The sequence below is a fragment of the Panicum virgatum genome, chromosome 2N (genome assembly GCF_016808335.1).
Source record: "Panicum virgatum strain AP13 chromosome 2N, P.virgatum_v5, whole genome shotgun sequence".
Classification (NCBI taxonomy): Eukaryota; Viridiplantae; Streptophyta; class Magnoliopsida; order Poales; family Poaceae; genus Panicum; species Panicum virgatum.
The window spans coordinates 65,838,561-65,859,105 of NC_053146.1; the positions used below are offsets into that span (position 1 = coordinate 65,838,561).

General features: G+C 53.7%; 1 protein-coding gene and 1 long non-coding RNA gene across 2 annotated transcripts; one reads left to right on the plus strand and one right to left on the minus strand.

Moving 5' to 3' along the window:
• Positions 1-17,557: 17,557 nt before the first annotated feature.
• Positions 17,558-20,286, minus strand: LOC120661875 (alcohol dehydrogenase-like 2). Its single transcript, XM_039940866.1, has 10 exons — positions 20,151-20,286; positions 19,894-20,030; positions 19,488-19,534; positions 19,024-19,338; positions 18,833-18,932; positions 18,615-18,690; positions 18,469-18,533; positions 18,278-18,376; positions 18,012-18,173; positions 17,558-17,898 (listed from the first exon to the last, which is right to left on the minus strand). The coding sequence occupies exons 1-10, from the start codon at positions 20,188-20,190 to the stop codon at positions 17,761-17,763; spliced, it is 1,179 nt and encodes a 392-aa protein (XP_039796800.1). The 5' UTR covers positions 20,191-20,286; the 3' UTR covers positions 17,558-17,760.
• On the plus strand, positions 19,216-19,956 carry LOC120661876. The gene is made up of 3 exons (XR_005670111.1): positions 19,216-19,352; positions 19,508-19,687; positions 19,827-19,956. It is a non-coding gene; the product is annotated as an uncharacterized LOC120661876 (long non-coding RNA).
• Positions 20,287-20,545: the final 259 nt, after the last annotated feature.

The window sequence follows — 20,545 nt, forward strand, 5'->3', positions numbered from 1 at the left end:
GGAGATGCTTCAAGCTGCAGTGGTCGGTTCTGATGGTGAACGACCGCGTCCAGAGGTACGGCCTGTAGTGACGGACGGCCTGGACGAGGCCGATGAGCTCCCGCTCGTAAGCGGCCAGCTTGGCGTGCTGTGACGCCACGGTGCGGCTGAAGAAGGCAATGGGCCCTGGGCCCTGGTGGAGGACCACTCTGAACCCGGATCCGGAGGCGTTGCAGTCGACGATGAACTCGCTGCTAAAGTCCGGGAGCTGCAGCACTGGTGCGGATGTCAGGGTGGCCTTTAGGGCATTGAAGGCCGCCGGGGCGTCATCCGACCAGCGGAATGCCTCCTTGAGGAGGGCGGTCAATGGCGCCGCAATGATCCTGTAGTTGTGGATGAAACACCGGTAGTAGCCCGTGAGGCCGAGAAAGCCTCGCAGCGCCCTGATGGTCTTAGGGATCGGCCACACCTTGACAGCTTCAATCGTCGACTCATCCATAGCCACGCCGGCGCCGGTGATCACATGCCCGAGATAGGCCACGGAGCGCTATGCGAAGAGGCACTTGGAGTGCTTGAGCACTGGGATGTGTTCATGCAGGACAGAGAAAAACGCACGCATGTGCTGGAGATGCTCGGCCCAGGTCTTGCTATAGATCAAGATGTCGTCAAAGAAAACAAGAACACATCGGCACATGAAGGGGCGGAGGACCTCATTCATGAGTGCTTGAAATGTAGATGGCACGTTGGTGATGCCGAATGGCATCTCGAGGAACTCGTAATGGCCATGGTGGGTGCGGAACACCGTCATGGCGATGTCATTATCGAACATACGGACTTGGAAGTAGCCGCTATGCAGGTCCAGCTTGGTGAAGTATGTCGTGCCGTGGAGCTCGTCCAGAAGCTCCTCAATGACCGGGATCGGGAACATGTCCCGGATGGTCTTGGCGTTCAACGCCCTGTAGTCGACGCAGAATCGCCAGCTGCCGTCCTTCTTGCGCACCTAGAGGATGGGGGAAGAGAACGCCGAAGTACTTGGCCGGATAATGCCTTGCTGTAGCATCTCTTGGCATTGCCACTCGATCTCATCTTTCAGGAGCTGTGGGTAGCGGTATGGGCGGACCGCCACCGGCACTGTGTCGGGGGCGAGGTGGATGCGGTGGTCCAGATGGTGCTGTGGAGGTAGGCCCGTCGGTTCGGCGAATAGGTCACTGAATTCTTGGAGAAGGCATTCCAGAAGGTCCACCGTGGCCAACGCGGACAACATTGGCGATGGGGTGGAGCCGATGCCGTGCCAGCGAACTCGGTGTGCATCTTGCCAGAACATCATTGTCTTCAGCTTGAAGTCCCACAGCACGGGTCCCAGGGTTCACAGCCGTTGGCACCCCAAGACCAGCTCGTATCCCGCTAGGGGGATGATGTAAATGTCAACGCAGAAGTCCTCGCCGGCGATGGAGAGCGCGGTGTTGGGGCAGACTCCGACGGAGGCCACGCATTCGCCATTGGCGACGCCGACCGTGAGATCAGGGCATGGCATCGGATGGAGCCCTAGGCGCTCAGTGGTGTTGGTGGACATGAAGCAGTGCGCCGAGCCCAAGTCGACGAGGGCAACAAGCATATCCCGCGACACCGTGGTGTGCAGCAGCATTGTGTCGCCTGTGGGGATGCTGGTCATGGCGTGGATGGACACCTCTGGTGAGCCGTCGGCGTCCAAATTGGAACCTGCGTCATCTTCTTCCATGTCCATGATGTAGATGCCCCGCATGGGACATTGCTTGAGATGTTCCTTACTGAACTTTGCCGGGCAATTGAAGCACAAACCCTCGAGGCCACGTTGGGCCATCTCATCTGGTGAGAGGCGGCGAGGGTGAGTTGTGTTCGCGGCTGGCTTGGGCGGATTGCTTGCTCGAGCCTCAGGTGTCGACGAAGTGGACGCCGACTTGGCCGGGCGCGCCGGCGTACGAGAGGCGTCAGCCGTGATCTGGAGGCGATGTTCGTACGAACGCGCCAATTCCATGGCATCCTCCAGCGTGGCCGGCGCATGCATCTCGACGTCGGTGCTCATGGGTTGCAGCAGGCCGACCGTGAACAGATCGATCTACTGTTTCTTGCTGACGTCTTCGCGGCGGGCCAGGAGCTTGAGGAATTGGTCGATGTACTCATCGACAGATCCGGTGCGACGACAATGGGAGAGCTTGCTGAGCGGATTGCTGCGCAGAGGAGGTCCGAAGCGCTTGTGGACGCCGTCGATGTTGACGGCCATTATCTCACGTTTTGACCGTCAACTTCTCAGAAATAAATTGAGTTTTGCATCATGTTTCATGCATATTTTATTTAATTCTAATAAGTTCCATAAGTTTTGGATGAGTTATACTTGCAGGAATTCACTATCCAAAGATGATCGAAATATGAGAAAATTCTGGCCGCCCGGCACATTCCGTGCCGACCGGCCTGACACCTCCACATACATGGGTACAATACTTTCACTGGAGCAATGTGACATGTTCATGAGGTTCCAAAACAAGGCGAATATTTCATATCCTGTCGGTGGACCCGGAAGGCACAAGGTTCAACTCAAAAGCCCACATACCAGTGCCAAGATCGTCAAATGGGGGAACCACCCATTCCAGAAGCAATGTGGAGTGCTGTTGTGCAACGTCGGCGAAGCGGTGGGCCGAGGGGCTCCGGAGGTACGCCACCCGGCCTACCACAGGCTGATCGGCCCAAGATGGAAGCATCCGAGGAAACCACCCAGAGAACCGACATCCAGAAGAGATCAGGAGCCATCCACGGGAGGTCGGTGGCCAGATGGCACACCCCTAGGCCGACCGGCCTAGGGAGGGCCGCCCGGCCCCATGTTGTAGAGACTCGGCTTCCGGCTTTGCGTGGAAGTTAAGCACCGCCTCTACAGTTGCGTGCACCCGACGCTACCAGAATTACCGACCTTCTACCGACCTTGGAAGCCTATAAATAGCACTCCCCCCTCACTTTTAAACACACACTCAAAGGAGCAATTCTCTCTTCTCAAGTCTAGAGTAGGTTAGTAGTTGGGAGTTAGAGTCGAGTCGAGCTTGTCTCGGGGATCCGGAGTCGTCATCGGAGCTCGGTAAATCTCTTGTCTCTTTTCCTTTGACTATTTTTAATATAAGTTATCTTCTTTATTTACTTGAGTCAACTTTACTTTCCACAAGTATTTATCTTCCCAAGTACTGGTACTTGTCTGCGAGAGTAAGTTTTACCTCTAGTTCAGTTTAAGTTCTCTTTCTTGCTTGTCGGAGATAGTCTTACGGGTTTTCTCGCCCGTACTAGTGTAACTCAAGTTAGTTCACTAGGTTGAGGGGTATTTCTCTTGAAGGCCTCAAGAGAAATCCTAGTACCGAGAGCAGACGTGGTGTCTGACTCAGTGCTAGCTAGAAAGTGTGTTCCACCCCACGGTACCGCAGTGGTAGGCGGCAAGTGGTGACAGCCTTGTCCGTCCCTCGTAGTCCACCACGTTCGGGTGTTTTTATAGCAGTAGGATTGCCAAAAGTATGTTGGGCCCCTTCTCACCCCTGTCTGCGCCCTTCGCTTAGGCCGCCGAAGTAAGCTCCTGGTTCTGACATCAAGTTAGAAACTTAGATTAGTACTAGTGAGGCTAGCTCAGTAGTTTAGAAGTGTTTCAGGAGTCCTTTCTCGCTCGTTGTCCTCACAACTGCTACCTCTCTAAGGTATAGAATCTTCTGTGTGTCACGCGGTCATAGTTTGACCCTTTATCTCATCAGTTATCTGGCTTACCCCCGCTGAATTAGTCGGTCGATAACTTCAGTAAAGGGTGTTACTACAGTTTACGATACACTTTACCATAGTGCTTCCCTGAGGATTTCATGATACCCTGGAATACTCCAAGGTGAAGTGCTACACCGGTGAATTCTGTGCGCTTGCATAATACCTATTCAGATTGAGCATAAGAGACACCAATAGTCAATGAAAACTTTCCACGCCAGAACGCCATGATTCTTCTCCCAGCGGTAGTACCACTGGTTGGTCGTGCCTTGTAGGTAGAACGAGGCCGTCCAAACCTTCTGTTCATCCGGTGTTCCATGAGCTCGGAAGAATTGTTCTCCCTTGTGGATCCAAGTGAGGGGGTCTTCCAATCCATCGTACTTGGGAAAACGGAGTTTGTGGACGGGTGGTGCCGGACCGCAATCAAAGCCGCCGCCAGATGGTCCAGATGCATCCTGGTCTAAGCGTCCTTGCTTGTCCAGCAATTGAGTCTGGACGTTCTTTATCGAGGTCACAGGTGGGTGCAATCTTGGCGAAGTGCGGTGACCTCTGTGTCGACCTACTTGCCGAGATCGCCCATCATCTTGATCATCTTGTCGATGGCCTCTTTGAAGACTGCCTTGGTGATTGGCTGCTCGTCGTCTTCAGCCATGGCAGCGGTGAAAGGGGTGGCGCTGGTGAGGGAGGCTTTGCCCGACGGCTGGTTGTGGAGTTGGCGCAGGGAAGGAGGTGATTAGGGTTTTGGTGGTGGGTTGAGGGGAAGTGCAATATCAAAGGCAACTTATACCAAATGATAGCTCTTAGGGATAGATAGTGCAGTAGCAGGGTAACAAACCCTAGTTCGTCCTCCCTGGGAGGCTCTGAACTCTTTGAGGTTTATTATCTGCTTAATTGTCCAATGTGCCGGCTCCTCCTTTATATAGAGCCGTCCCTAACAAACCAACTAACACACCTTAATAATCTAAATTACAACAAATGAAACATAAATATCCTAGCCACTAGTAGAGGCTGCCTTCTTCTTGTTACGCCGCTGGAACTTGTGATCGAAGAATTGGTCCACAAGAGCTTGTGCGCTTGATTTTCTAAAGCTTGCGGGTATACGAGCATGCCCACGGGTATGCGGGTATTCGCGGATAGCGGGTAAGGGTATCGTTTCCTACTCGTTGTGGGTTGCAGGCGCGGGCACATATTTTAGCATGCGGGTACGAGTTTATGAAGTTGATATCCGCGCGGATTTTACCCGTTGCCATCTTTAGCTACCGCGGAAGGTCATGCCAGAACGTCGCTGGCGGTGTATATGACCAAGAAGGCACACTGTTTCCCCCCAGTATCGAAAGCTATGCCAGAATGCCATCAGCGTTGCATATGGTTGTGGGGGCGTACCATTTTCCTAGAGCTATCAATGAACAAGATCACGCCGGAACGCTGTCCGCGGTGGTGACGAGCGAGAGGGTTCGTTGCTGCCCCCAATGTTGTTGATGTAGAAGACCACGCCAGAATACCGTCGGCGGTGGAGATGAGCGAGTGGGTTCGCTACTGAACCCAATGTTGTCAATGAAGAGGACCACGCCGGAACGCCATCAGCGATGGAGACAAGGTATGCAGTTCGCTGCTACCCCTAGTGCTGTTGATGTAAAAGACCACGCCAAAACACCATCGGCGATGGAGACAAGTGACGCAGTTCACTGCTGCCCCAGTGCTGTTGATGTAAAAGACCACGCCTGAACACCGTCGACGGTGGAGATGAGCGAGGGGGTTCACTATTGCCCCCATTGCTGTTGTGTTGATGTAGAAGACCACGCTGGAACGCCGCCGGCGGTGGAGACTGTGACACCCCGGCTTAGGGTTTAATAGGATTAATAGGATACTCATACCAACAAGTTGCAACTTCTTTTCCGAAAGCCGGTCTCCAAAGAACTCCGAGGTTAAGCGTGCTTGGCCCGGAGAAATTTGGGGATGGGTGACCGATCGGGAAGTTCTTCCCGAGTGCGCACGAGTGAGGACAAAGTGTGCAGAAAAGACTGGTGTTGATCTGTGAGGACAGTCTATGTCCTAGAAAGCAGCCAGATGTAAGCGGGCCCGGCCTCGGGGAGGCGGGACGTTACAGAATGGTATCAGAGCCGACTCTCGTGGTTTCACGGGCACGTACGGGCGTAAGTGCGGAGGCATGAGCACGGGCGCGTGGGGGCGCAGATGCCACCGGCATGTGCACGGGCATGTGGCGGGTCAATGATCGGGCATCTGGGATGCGCCGTTGGCACTGGACGCACGGACGTGGCACAGGGACCGTTGGCACTGGACACACGGACGTGGCACATGGGCTGCTGGCACTGGACGTACGGGATGTGGCCAAGAGAGGACGAACCTGGCTTGGGATTGACCGACGAGGACGTCAGTCTCTTAAGGGGGTGAGCATGTGACACCCCGGCTCAGGGCTTAATAGGATTAATAGGATACTCATACCAACAAGTTGCAACTTCTTTTCCGGAAGCCGGTCTCCAAAGAACTCCGAGGTTAAGCGTGCTTGGCCCGGAGAAATTTGGGGATGGGTGACCGACTGGGAAGTTCTTCCCAGGTGCGCACGAGTGAGGACAAAGTGTGCAGAAAAGACTGGTGTTGGTCTGTGAGGACAGTCTATGTCCTAGAAAGCAACCAAATATAAGCGGGCCCGGCCTCGGGGAGGCAGGACGTTACAGAGACGACCGAGGGGTGTTCACTGCTGTCCCTAGTGATGTTGATGAAGAGGACTGTGCCGGAACGCCATCGCGGTAATGAGCAAAGGAGGTTCACTGCAGCCCCTGGCGTTGATGACGAAGAAGATCACGCCAGAATGCCATCGGCGGTGATGAACAAAGGGGTACACTGCTGCCCCCAGTGCTGTTGATGTAGAACACCACGCCGGAACACCATCGGCGATGGAGATGAGCGATGGGGTTCACTACTGCCCATGGTGTTTGTTGATGAAGAGGATCATGCTGGAATGCCGTCAGCGATGGAGACGAACAAAGGGGGTTCACTTCGGCCCCCGGTGATGATGACAAAGAAGATCACCCCGGAACGCCATCGGCAGTGATGAACAAAAGGGGTACATTGCTGCCCCCATTGTTGATGTAGAATATCACACCGGAATGCCATCGGCGGTGATGATGATCGAGGAGGTGAGACTCCGCCCTTGACGTGTTGATGTTGATGAAGACACCAAGATGCCATCGGCGGCGTAGATGACCAAGGAGGTGCAACTCCGCTCCTAGTGTTGATGTAGTGGAAGACGCTGAGATGCTATCGGCGATATAGTTGAGGAGGTGGTGCAGCTCTAGGTGGTGTTGATGTCGATGACGATGCCGGGAAGCCATCAGTGCTATAGACGATCAAGAAGACGTGGGGCTCCTTCTTGTACTGTTAGTGTACAAGATGCTGCCGGGAAGCCGTCGTCAGTGTAGATGATCGAAGAGGCATGGTGCTCTTTCTCTTGTGTTGTTGATGCATAGGAAGACACCAGAAGCCGTCGGCAGTGTAGATGACCAAGGAGGCGAGATGCTGCCCCTTGTGGTGTAGATGTCGGTGAAGGTGTCGGGATGCCATCAGCTATGTAGACGGTTGGGGAGGTGAGGTGCAGCTCCCTTTGTTTTCGATGCAGAAGACGATGCCGGAAGAACGCCGGCGCCATAGGACACCGGGGAACTATGGTGTCACCCTAGTTGTGATTGATGTTGAAGGCGGCGCCGGAAGAACGCCAGCATCATAGGCGACCATGGCACAATGGTGCAGCCCCGGGTGCTGATGCAAAATGCGGTGCCGAAAGACCAATGGCTTCTGTCGGAGACTGGGGGAAAGTGTCGTCTTGCTCCCGATGTTGTCATTGTCGATGTAGAAGACAATGCTAGAAGACTGGCAACATCTTGGGACTGGGGCAGTGGGGTCCTTCTCCTAGTGATGAGCATGCTGACCAAGCCGTTGGCTTGATATGGACCTCAACGCCGTCTCTGGTGACATCGACAGCTTGGTGAAGGCTGGACCTAGCAACCTGCTTGGGACGCCAGAGCGGCCATGGAGTGCATCCCTTGGGGTGGGTGGTGTCGGGCAGCTTGAGGTAGCGTGGATGAAGGTGGAAGACTGGCAACATCTGGCTTGTCGAAGCGTTGTTGCTGGAGACCGGAGAGCACCTGATCACAGAGGATAGGTTGTATGTCTCCTCCGGCTCGGCGGCGCTCATTCGGCATTAGGGCGTTGCCGCTGTGAGTGGCTTAGTTAAGGGCGCCGCACGGCTGCCTGTCTCCGTGGATCCGATCATCTGAGCATCCTCCTATCTTCACGTGGCCATCTCTGGCCGGCTGCTCCTCGTGGCGCTCACTTTTCAACCAAGGACGTTGCCGCCAATAGATATGGCTGCAACAACTTGCCGCATGATGTAGACGAGCATGAACACGGGCAAGGGACTTGGATCGTGCGTGCGCCATCATGAGCTTGTGACTCCTGGGCAACGTCCTGGTACAACAGTAAGTCATCCAATGAACCATCATCTATAAATAAATACTCAGGTAGCTCAAGGAGGGACACGAGGCTATCCACGGTCGTGCCCTCAGGCCACTTCGAGAGTACATAAAAGGAAGTTACTCTCAAAACCAAGCAAAGAAGAGAAATTATGAGGAAAAATACTTACGTCCGTGCAGAGCGGAAGATGGGCCAAGCTAGGCAACCCGTTCATCTGCGTCGGCTGAGTATTCTTATCCTAAAAAAATGGAAGAAAGCAATTGTGAAGGATGCATGACAGTGATGTGCTCCTCTGTTTAGATCGTATTAACTCGGAAGTAAATTACCTTCTGCACAACCACCTGCGGATGCATGACAGTGATGTGCTCCTCTGTTTAGATCGTATTAACTCGGAAGTAAATTACCTTCTGCACAACCACCTGCGCTTGGGTAGACGTACCTCCCTCGGAAGTTGCTGAAGAGTTCGGCTTGATAGATATGCCTGGTAGAGGTCGAGGCAGTACAACCGACTCATCCTTCTGAGCTTTAGCTGGGTGCGCCAGTTTGGACGAACCTTCCGGCGACAAGCCGGTAGATTCATTGTCGCGAGCGCCTCCACCACTGCTCGCGTTCTTCCCCTTCTTCTTCGCAGAAGCTTCCATGGGAGATGATGTTTTAGAGGACTCATAGTTGACTATGTCCTCATCTTCTATTGTCATGACGCCTGGTAGATCGCCATTGCGCCGGCCACCAGGAGCGCTTCCGCTGTCGCGCGCCCTCCTCTGGCTTGCATGGAAGACTTGAGTAGGCTCATCCTCGTCACTGCTCGCGGCGAGGCGCATGCGCGTCCTCCTCGCCGAAACTTCTCGAGCACGCTGCCGATGGAGAGGTTCAACATCAACTCTGGCGGGCTCCTCGGGGTGCATCGCAGCATCACGATGGTGCCGCCTTGAAGAGCCTTGGTCTTCACGGTCTCCGCGGGATCTTCCCGAACAAGCCCTCCTAGCACGCCAGTCCATCTCACAGTCATCATTGCCACGAGCCATCACTTGATGCAAACCTTGCGAGAGCAAACAAGAATGAAACCAGTCGATTGCCAAAGGTTAGATGAAACAAAATCCCGTAGCTTGTTGCGAGGAGTGTCGAGTTGTCTTAGCTTGCCTGTTGATGGGATGCCGGTGGAGGCTTGACCTAGTTTCCTTGTCGACGGAAACCTGGATCTCAACACAACCAAAGTCAAGCGGGGAAGATTCCACGACAGAATCAATGAGTACCGCGGGCTCTGTATATATGACCCACAGGTCTCACGATGAAGATTGGTTCCAATCCCCGGCTGCGCGTGTCTCACCGGCGCGTCGGTTAAGATACGAGATCTTTTCACCAATTCGAGATCAGATTAGCTACGCATCCAACCTCAAATTGGTGAGGGGCATTTGTTTGATGAGATTTTGTACAAATAATCTAAAATATTACTATGCATTAGTGGCCAATATGAGAAGCAAGGAATAAGATGGACGAGCGTGTGTAGTTCTGTCGTCGGAGGCGCTCGTCGGCCGATGCCTCGGCAGCGATTGCTCATCATATCATGAGAACGCGGCGACTTCACGGCAACCTCGACGCTCGATGCATAGTCAAGTCTGGGGGTGCGGTCTGAATTAAGAACGATCATGCATGTTTCTAAATATAATTACTTGGCTACAGTTTTGAGTTTTAGTGCATCATCACCTAGCAGCCGGCTCCCTCCTGCTGAGCGTACGTAGCAAGGAAGCATCTGGCCGGGTGCTCGGTGGGTTCACCGATACATGGGCAACTCAAGTAAAAGAAAAAAAAAAAGAAACACATGAACATGTTTCCTCATGTTCGTTAAACTGGCGGCCGCAGTGGCACGACAAGCTCGAAGGTTGCGGCCATGATCATGGCGGCGTGAAACAAATTGCCGGCACCGATATGACGAACTCTGAGCTCGCAGCTACAACCATGTGGTGGCGCAAGGCAAGTAACCGACAGCGGCGTGATAAACTAAACTCGCGGCCACGACCTTAGCGGCGCGGAGACGGACGACGCAAAACCAAGTCACTATCACAGCCTGCGCTAGCAAGTTTGCGGCGGCAGCTGTAAAGGGTCGGCTAACTTATCGTGTGCATCTACAACTTGTTGGGCTCGGCAGTATGGCAGCTGCGGCGCACGCGAGACGGCGACCAGCCGCCTCGTTGTACAGTTAAAAAATATATGATGAATGGCCAGTAAAGAATACGTGTGCAATCTTGAAAAAAAAGAGATACAGTTGAATAACTAGTGAAATTGTATTCGACGATAATAAGTACTCCCTCCATCCAACTATCTAAGGGCCCCTTTGGGAGGGCTCTAGACGGGCGGCTCCGGCTCCGTGCTACAGTGCCGCGGCACTATGCTGCACTGTGCGGCACTGTAGCACGGAGCCGAAACGCACCGGTTTTGCCTGAGGAACCGGTGAAGCTGCTGAAGTCAGATTTCACTAGCTCCTCCGGCTTCGCGCTACAGTGATGAACAGTGATCTACAGTGATGAAGCCGGAGCCGGAAAGAGCCCTCCCAAAGAGGCCCTAAGACTCATTTGTTGATGGCAAGGACGGGGATGAATTAGCAAGGAGAGAGGAGTATTTATTTCCTCCTCGTTTGAGACGACGGGGCTTAATGCCACTTTAAATGAGTCAGGTAGCTGGGATCGGCTCTGCATTCTTGGGCACATCTGATCCATTGCCAAGTCTTGGGTGCACGCGCGGGTGGCATATCTGATCCGTTCCCAAGCCTTGGTGCACGCGCGGGTGGTGGAGTTAGAGCATCTCCAGCCGTTTGGCAAATTGAGTTGCCATTTTTGATTTTTGTCAAAAATGTTAAAAATACACCTCCAATAATTTGACAAAAGACTTGGCAATTTTTTGCAATTTGGGAAAAACCAGCCTCCAGCACGTAAATACGCGCGGTTGGCATCGTGGTTTCTAGTCAGGTGGGAGGGTGAAAAAATAAATAAATAACAGAGAAGGGTTCTTGATTTAAGTTTTCAAGAGGTGGAAGGACATAAATATAATTTTATTTCTCTCTCAGGGTTCCTGATGTAAGTTAGATCTGGATTTGGCAAGTGAATTATGCCAAACTGTTGGAGATAAAGCTCTTTTTTTACTTGACATATTTTTTCAGAAGTTGTCAAAACACAAGATATGTCAAATAAAATATGACAAACTCTTGGATATGCTCTTACTGCCGTGACGAGAAACGAAGCGTCTAGCGTCGTCTGACTCCGAGGGAAAATGGGAATAGGCCTTGCATTCTTGGATTTTTTTTAGATTTCTTAATAAGCCTTGAATATTTGGATGGAGGGAGTATCAAATATGCCATGACTTCCCAATGAAACATCATACTAATCAAAAGGGGTGCAGATAATGCCCCTTTCCTAGCTAAGCTCCTAAATTATTAAGACACCAGTGAGACTCTAACCAAGATGTTCACATGACCGAGAGCATAAAAAAATAAAAACTATTTGGAGCCAATGCAACATGGCCCAGCCTACTCCAACGACGACGAATCCTGGGACGGCATATCTTTGACAGGGTACGCCAGGATGGGGGCAATGTCTGACACGACTGCACCCTCCCGATCCCTCCTCTTCTCTGCGGCTTGTTCCCCCAGATCCTTCACCTCTGCTATGTGCTCCTCCAACTTGTCGGCACTGACACGCTGGTGGACGGCATCATTACAAGTAGTCAGGTGTCGAGAGTAGATCTCCTCTCGCTCCAGGAGTTCCGCCGTGCGCAGCCGTGCGGACTTAGCCAGTCGTTCATGTTCTACTACCTCCGTCCCAAAATATAACAACTTTTTGACTTTTCAAAATCAAATATTTTCATCTTTGACTGTATATGGTAAAAAAATATAAAGATTGACAACATAAAAGTGATATTAGGTTATTCGCAATGAAACCAACTATCATAACATGTAATCTTTTCTATTTAAAAGTTATTATTTTTTGAGATATTATTGGTCAAAGATGAAGATGTTTGACTTTAAAAAGTCAAAAAGTTGTTATATTTTGGGTCAGAGGTAGTACATCTTTTGCCAAAACCTTCTGAGACTCGGTGGCAGCCTTCAAGCGTGCGGAGTCCACAGCCTCGCGTCCCGTCAACCCGCGCTCTAAGTCATCATTGGCTTCAGCAAAAGCTGCCTCCAGCTTCTTCAAGTGAGAGCAGGCCTCCTCCTCAGCCGGAACGGCGGATGCCTCAACAGTAGAGACACCATCCAGGTGTATCGCCAACGCCTCTAGATGCGAGATGAGTCAGCTCAAGCTCTCCGGGCGCGCTCCCTTGTAGGAACGTACCCAGTAGGACACGTACGTTCGGATGCGGCGTGCAGTGAATCTCCTTGTCGATGGGATCTTCTTTTAAGAGACGCTGAATATCCTTCAGCTCGATGTGGATGCCGCACGCATCGCGGCGTTCACGCTCTGATCCGGTGGGAAGATCAAGGGGAAGGTGCTCCTCAATCTCGACTTGAGGTCGAACAAGGTCGGCGAGGCACTGTGGACACTTGAGGACAAGCTCCAAGATACGTGCGTCGGCTTTGATCCTGAATTCTTTAGCTCGTTCCAGGAACTTCAGCGCATCATGCTCCCTTGTTCTCTCGAGCTCGGAGAGAGGAACCGGCCAGCCACCCGTGCTCTTATTAGAGCAGGGCTGATGGAAAACATGAGCAAGCTAAAAGATTTGCAGAGCACCAATGAACGGGCGTTGGATATTATTTCCTAACCTTTGCTATTTTCTATCTCGTGGTTCAGACGTGCAGGCAACCCATCTCCCTTCCCTGAGGGCTCATTGTTGGAAACAAGCACTTGGCCATCTGCGCCAAGTGGGCTAGCCACGACGGTAGGAGGAGCAGAAGCCTCGGAGATGTTAGTCGGAGCTGCCGGCGTGTTGATGGCCGTCGAAGGCGCCACTGTCGAGGGTGTAGACGATGGAGCCGAAACCTGAACCGGGCATGGAACTTGGATCGTGCATGCGCCATCATGAGCTTGTTGTTGCAGCCATATCTTATATGTGGGCAGTGGTCTAGCTTGAGTACCTCCGATTAAGCTGCCGTGGTTGTCGTCTTCAGTCTTCGCTTCGCATTCTCTATGCATGATGGTGGTGGTGGTGTAGATGGGGCGTCGGTGTCGTCGTCGTCCATGGCCTCGTCGGTGTCCATGAGCCTGTGTAGCACAGCTGGAGCATCAGCAGCGCCCGCCCGTGTCGTTCGGCCTCGTCGATCACGAACGGCGTGGTTGTCGTGATAGTAGGTTGAAGATGCTTGGAGAAGACTTGAAGCTGGACCAGATCGATGCCGCCGCATCTTGATCGTGGTCGAGGTAGTCGTGAACACATAGTAGATCGGGGAAGGCCGTCGAGTTGCAGAGACGTAGCCGCGAGGAAGACTCCGTGGAAGCCTTCAACTAGGTTACCTGGCTAGCTAGCTTGCTCGGACTTGTAACAGCAGTGCACGCCCGTGTGTGTATGGCTTCACATCTTGATAGCTAGATTACTTGTTGATAGCTAGATTACTTGTGGCAGCTTGTAACACATAGTGACGCCCAGCACACGCTTGCATGTTGACGTGGATGGAGGTTTGATGTGGATGGACCTCATGTAAGTGGCGTCGTCGCCTCACCTCTGCGGCAGCTTGCAACAGCGCGTTGTGGTCGTTGGCGCCTCTCCAACAGCCTCGCAACTGGGCTGTAAGTGATGGCGGCCGCTCGTAGTGGGCGGTGAGGTGTGTCGGCGATGCATGGCGGCGAGTCGATTGAGAGGCGTCGACATCGTAGCAGCTGATCCGTAAATGGGCCAAGCCATGGCAAGACATCTCCACGTAGATGCACTAATTTGCTTTTTTGTGTGGCTTACTCCTGTGTGGCGCACGTACATGCATGCACTGTAGCTTGCTAGCTTCTCGTACCTGTGCACTTTGTGCATGTGGCAACGCGTGCATGGACTTAATGTGAGCGCATGTCTAGGCGCCGAGGTGCAGTCGTGCAGATCGATCGGCCGGCTGCTTCGCACGGCTTCTCGAGTTGTTGGCGCGAGGGCATCGGGTTGGTGCCGGGCTTGATCGTGAAGCGCCGGCCTCGCCACGCCGCACCTCGGCGTCTTCGCGGTAGCGTGGTCGTCAAGTTAATGCCGGGCTTGAATGTGTAGTGCCGACCTCGTCGTGCCGCGCTTGAATGTGCAGCGCCGACCTCATCGTCCCGCGCTTCAACACCTTCACCTCGGTGTCGCCGCTGCCGTCGGCGTGTGCCGAACTCGGTCGTGGGGTGTGGGTCTCGTCGCCGGCCGCACCTCCTTCACCAGCTTAGCCTCTTCTTCATCGAGATGCTAGTACAGCACCACGGATGCAGACGGGCGGCGGTTCGGCGAGCACCATCGATTGATGCGTGTGTGCAATCTTGATCTCGGCCAGGCGTCAATGCGGTTGCCGGCTTTCCCCGAGGGTCGACGGCGATCTTGAGGACGACGGGTGCCACCGGTGAGGTGCAGACTCCGCGATGTAGCTCCCGGCTCCCTTGACGGTGGTTGGCGAGCTTGAGGACGACGAGTGACGCCGGCATGGTGCAGAGACTCGCGATGCAGATGAGAGACTCGACGTGATCTCCTCGGCTCCAATACAGCTTCGGCGCTCGGAAGCAACGATGAACGGAACGGCGAGCTTGTCGAGGATGTCCGAGGAGGGCGCCGGCAGTCCTGTAAGTGTGCAGGCATGTCGCCGGCGATCCGACGATCCCTCGACTCCGACATGTGGTCACGGCTTCTGGCTGTGATGATGGGTGGAGGTGAAGGACGCCATGCGGCTTGGGCGATGGTCAACGAGGAGCATGAAGACGATGAGGACGCCGGTCGCCGGTCGCCGCTGGCGTGGTGTAGGCTTGACCAGTGTAGATAGGAAGACGAGAGTAACTCTCCCTGGTCGGATCTCCTTTGGTCTGCGGTGACCTGCCCAGCGGCCGAGACATCGACGGCGGCGCCCTGCCGGCGGCCGAGACATCTATGGAGTCCTAGTGGCCGGACTGGTGGTTCTTGGTGGTTCCTCCGTGGGAGCATCCCCCTTCGTCCAGGGCATGCCGTCTGCATGAGCTCCGGCAGCGGCAGCACTGCGAATATATCTAAGATGGCCAGGCAGCAGATCCGTGTGCTGCCCAGTACGCATGTATGCAACTGCGTGAGAGGAAAACAAAACAAGATTAACACCCGTACTCACCCATGATTAGTCCTTCCTGTCTGGCGGTCGAGTCGTCGACGACAAGGAGAGGTGCTGCTTTCTTGCTCTACGTCGTCGCCGCCGATGGAATCCTCATGGCCGGGCGCCGGACGGCTTGAACGAAGATGGATGCACGTGTCTCTCATGATTCCTCCATGCGCCGGCTCCGGCTCCTCTCCTCCGCTCGTCAAGGCGAGCAGGAGCTGCACGGCCTCGGCATCTCCGATGGAGATCTCGGCTGGGGGCACACCTCGCTCCCTGCTCCTTCGCCTGTCCGCACCGGATTGGAAAAAAGGAAGCCCCCTGGCACTGCACGGCACAGGTCTTTATATAGGCAGGGGCAGGGTGACGGGCTCGCTAGGTTTTCTACCCGCGCCGGCGGCTCCTTGTTTGTTGAGAAGGCCCCCCCCCCCCCCCCTCCCCGGCGTGCAAAACGGATCGGGGCGATGCACATCTGTGATTCCAACCGATCGAGCAAGATTAACATCGAGGCTACCCAGGCCAGACTCACTGCATCGTGGGCCTGACCCAGAAGACCCTCTGGTACACGTGCGTGAGAAGCCAACAAAGGCTAAGGCTAACGCGTGCATGCGTGTTAAAGTCCCCGCCGAGGAGTCTGTAAGCTTCTCTCATTTTGTTACGGGCCGGCCAATACACGAAGGCGCCGTTGTCACGGCGAGAGAGTTCGAGAGGTCTTGATCCTTCTATAATCTTCTAGGCCACACGCCGGCTGTCACGCGGGCATAGGTAGACGTGTACCACAGAGGCAAGCTTAAGAATGTGTACGCTCGTATCGTACGCATGCATGGGCCCCGTGTACTCTGGCCGCCGCATGCATCATCGTTGAGTGTTTTATTTAAGGGAGTATATCTGGTGGAAACCGCAATTTTCGTAAAAAGTCGTGTAAACTATGACAAAAAAGTCGTCTAAACCGTAACCTTTATCAATTGAGTGTATTTGTTCTTGCCGAGGATTACAACCCTTGTATACGTGATTCATATCTGCCTGCCTTAGTGCCTTGCACGTACATGCATATGGGACTTTGCCACTTGCTAGTCCTTTTTTTTTGGCTTCTCCTCTTTTATCTGCTTGGGGCTTCACAAGCCAGCTCCCGTGGCGTGAGTTCATGCAGCTAAATCTTCGTTCCTCCCTATTGATTCATATATACGATTCATGAAATCGTCGAGCATCTCCAAGTGTTTGCTAAAATTAGCTTGGCAAAAGTTGGGTTTTAGCAACTTGGCAAAAGATATGCCAAGTGAAAAATCTTGCCATCTCCAAGAGTTCCTTATTTTTGGCTTGCCAAAACAAAAAAATAGTGGGCTCAGCAGTTAATTTGTTGCAGTGGTTTTTTTTTGCGAAAACAAGATGCATCGTCTTCAACCTCCAGACCAAGCCTCGAAGCAGCATCCATGGCCTCCATCCCGTGCTCCGGATCTCCACGCCAACCATCACAACCAAAGCAAATCGAGGGATAGACAAAAAGTAAACTGCGTGAGGTCCGCGAGAAGAGAACATCAGCCGTCAATCCCACCGATTTGGCCCTCCGTCCGCCTTCCACCTCCACAGACCATGAAGAACCGAAGCGCAGCAGAAGAACACGAAGAACGGCCACCGACAGCTCCACCATAGAGGTCGACCCCAAAGACGGGATCCATTCACAAGGGAGCGAAAGGACCCGATCCCATCTCACACAAGAAATCAAGCAAAAGGTCTTACCGGAGTTCTTGTGGAGAACCAAAATCCACCTTGCCAAAACGCTGTCGCCGGAGCTCAGCAAGAGGAACAGAAGCCGTGCGATGAAGAAGGACGAAGGATGGACGCGCGATGAAGAAGGACGACGCACGCGAGACGGAGGACTGGCGTGATGAAATCTCCTGGCGAGCGCGGGAAAGAAGTCCGCGACGGGAAGAGTCGCGCCTCCGGCTTTTTTTCGCGATGCGAAGCCGTATGCGCGCGCGCATATATGCGCTCTAGGAGGGGACGATTTGCCAAGTTGATAAATTTACCAACCTGTTTGCCAAGCTGTTGGAGGCCCTTTTTTCTTCATTTGCCAAAAAAAATAGAATGGCAAGTTAATATGGGGAACTCTTGGAGATGTGCACAAAATCTCGTCAAACAGAGAGAAAAGATCACTATTTGAAATTTGAAATCTGTTTTCCATCCCTTCCACCTCCCTCCACTGGCGTCCGACACGTGGACGCCCACGGTACATACATGACGCAACATCACTTCATCTCATGTTGGACTATCGTCCATGCCATTCGTGCGCGAGCGCGAGCGCTAGCGCGGCGTCGGCGGCATCACGCGCCGGCCTTCTGCTCGGCGCCGTCCATCCAGATGATGCAGCGGAGGCACTGAACCTGCGCGAGCAGGTCGAACGCGCGGTTGATGTCGTCGAAGCCCATTCGGTGCGTGATGAACTCGTCCAGCTCCAGCTCCTGGCGCAGAAATTTAAGCGACATATATAGATACACACAAGGGAAAAATCAAACCAAACCAAACCAAATAAAATCTAATCAAATCTGATTTTGAAGTGGTGGCCGGCGGCGACCTTGTGGAGGCACTTGTTTGCCAGCACGGGGATGTCGTCCTTGGGCTTGATCCCGCCGAAGTAGGAGCCGACGACGGACCGGCCCCTCATGATGTCGAACGACGGTATGCTGATGGGCGCCGCGCTGCCGTCCACGCCCAGGACCACCGTCTTCCCCCAGCCCTGGACGATACCGGCCGAAACGAGGAGGTCAGTAGGTCACTTGCATCGCATTGACAGTGCTGCACAAGATTCTGACACCAACGGCTGCTAGATCGACTGCGTACTATCCGGGAGCTTTTGAAGGCCTCCGCCATGACTGAAACCGAGCCGATGCACTCGAAGCAGTAGTCGGCCCCTGCGCCGCCCGTCATCTCCTTGATGACCTGCACGCACGCATGCATGCATGTAGATCAGTTGCATTGGTTTAATTTGTTGAGAATAATTGCTGCTCGTACAGGTTCAGACGACTCCAGACCTCGCTCACGGTCTGCTCTCCGATGTCGTTCGGGTTGACGAACTCGGTGACCCCCAGCTTCTTGCCTGCAACGAGTGAACATCACTCATGTTGATCTACCTCTACCTGCCAGGAAACTATTAAGACAGTATACCAATTGGTGTTACCGATCTCGAACTTGTCAGGGTTCACGTCTACCCCGATGATCCTCGTGGCCCCGCGCATCTTTGACCCTTGCGCTACCTGCAGTTCGGTTCGTTCAGGCGTCGCTAGAGGACACGTACTACGGAGCCAACGACAAATGGGTTTGCAGCAATGAAGTCCACACGAAAACAAAAAAGTGAGTGTTACGCAGCAGTGCTATCAGAAGATTTGTTGTCCTTACCGCTAGCCCGACAGCTCCCAGTCCGAAGACGGCCACCGTCGAGTCGGGCTCCACCGCCGCCACCTTCCAAGCCGCACCAACCCCTGCAATGCATGGAACAAACGAAGCGTCGGCATCAGCACGAGTTGCGCGCCGGAAAGCTGATCGGTGCGGCACGAGAGCAGTACTGTACCGGTGGACAGTGGACACGCCCGCAGCCGAGCAGGCACGCCTGCTCCGGCGGCAGGGCGTCGCCGCCGAGCCTGACGACGTGCGCGACGTCGACGACGGTGTACTCGGCGAAGCTGGAGACGGACAGGAAGTTGTGGACGGGCTCGCCGGAGGCGGCGAGCGAGAAGCGCGTCGTGCCGTCCCGCGGCATGCCGGGGCGGTACGGCAGAGCGGAGCAGAGGTTGCTGCGGGGGGAGAGGCAGTCGGCGCACTCCCCGCACTGCGCCAGGAACACCGGCACCACCGTGTCGCCCACGGCCACCTCCTGCACCTGCTCCCCGACGCTCTCCACCACGCTGGAATAAGCATGGTAATTAATGTCCAATTAACAGCTCGATATATAATCTGAACATTATTTATTTGGCCTGTGAAACTGGATTGTGCTGCCCCATTTCATAATAAATAAAGCTACTTTCGAACACTATCATATACTAGTTTTTCTTACCCGACGGCTTCATGCCCCAGGATGCACGGAAACATGCTCGGGCCATCCTGCAAAAAAGGGAGAAACACAGTATCGTGCCTATCAGCACACCTCGCGCCCAATAAAAAAAGGAAAGAAATGGAAGTCCAGGGACAGAAACCTTCTTCAGATGAAGAAAAGGCAGATTCTGATGCTGTGTTGTGTGTTGATGCATGCTTAAGGTAAAACAGACTACGACGACTAAATGTTTTACGGTTTTTAATTTGTCCGTTTATGACATTAGGACTAATTCCTAAAACACAAAAAAAAAAACTACGAGGCACTGCATTGACTATTTGATCATATTGTTCTTGTTGGCAGGGCAACAAGCCTGCAGAAAGTGCTGAGTAAAACGATGACGGGGAGTGAGAGAATGCAAGCATGGTACCTTCATGCGCCAGAAGGTGATGTCGGTGTGGCAGAGCGAGGTGCAGACGATCTTGACGCGGACCTCGTGCGCCCGCGGCGGCGCCACCTCCACCTCCTCCATCTCCAGCGGCTCCCCGGCCGCCTTGCACACCGCCGCTGCGCGACGATCGCGAGGCGTTCATCAGAGTCGAGGCGAGACAGCAAGTGTCCATCCAGGACCAGGCCATAGGCACCGAGATGCAGCTGCGTGTGCAAGCAAATTTGGCGTGCACGTACCTTTGCATCTGATCGGCCTGGCGATGCTGTTGTGCTCCATCGCCAAAGGAAGTCGGATCGGAGGGGAGGTGGTTGCCTGTTTGTTAGGCGATTAGGCGTCGCTTGGTGGCTGCTGCGTGCGGGTTATATCGTCGTGGAACGAAAGATCAGAGCTAGATGACGAGCAAGGAGAAGGACGTATGAAACACATGCCGTCACCGTCTGAGAATCCGGGAGCGATAGCTAGTCCGACATCAGTGACAGTGTGCTATCTTTTCAGGCACCTATCAGGGCTGTATTTTATGTCACGGAACACGCCCTGTTTGCTTTCTTGCATGCAATCTCTCTGCCCGTGTTTAGTTACAAAATTCAAAATTCAAAATTTTTTTCCGGCACCTGTATGGAGATTTAAATCT

Coding starts and splice junctions, on each gene's coding strand:
- LOC120661875 (XM_039940866.1), bottom strand. CDS start 20,190: ATGGAGCACAACAGCATCGCCAGGCCGATCAGATGCAAAG. Junction 19,339..19,487: donor CTGGGGCATGAAGCCGTCGG/GTAAGAAAAACT, acceptor TGCTTATTCCAG/CGTGGTGGAGAGCGTCGGGG. Junction 18,377..18,468: donor GAGAGCAGACCGTGAGCGAG/GTCTGGAGTCGT, acceptor GCGTGCGTGCAG/GTCATCAAGGAGATGACGGG.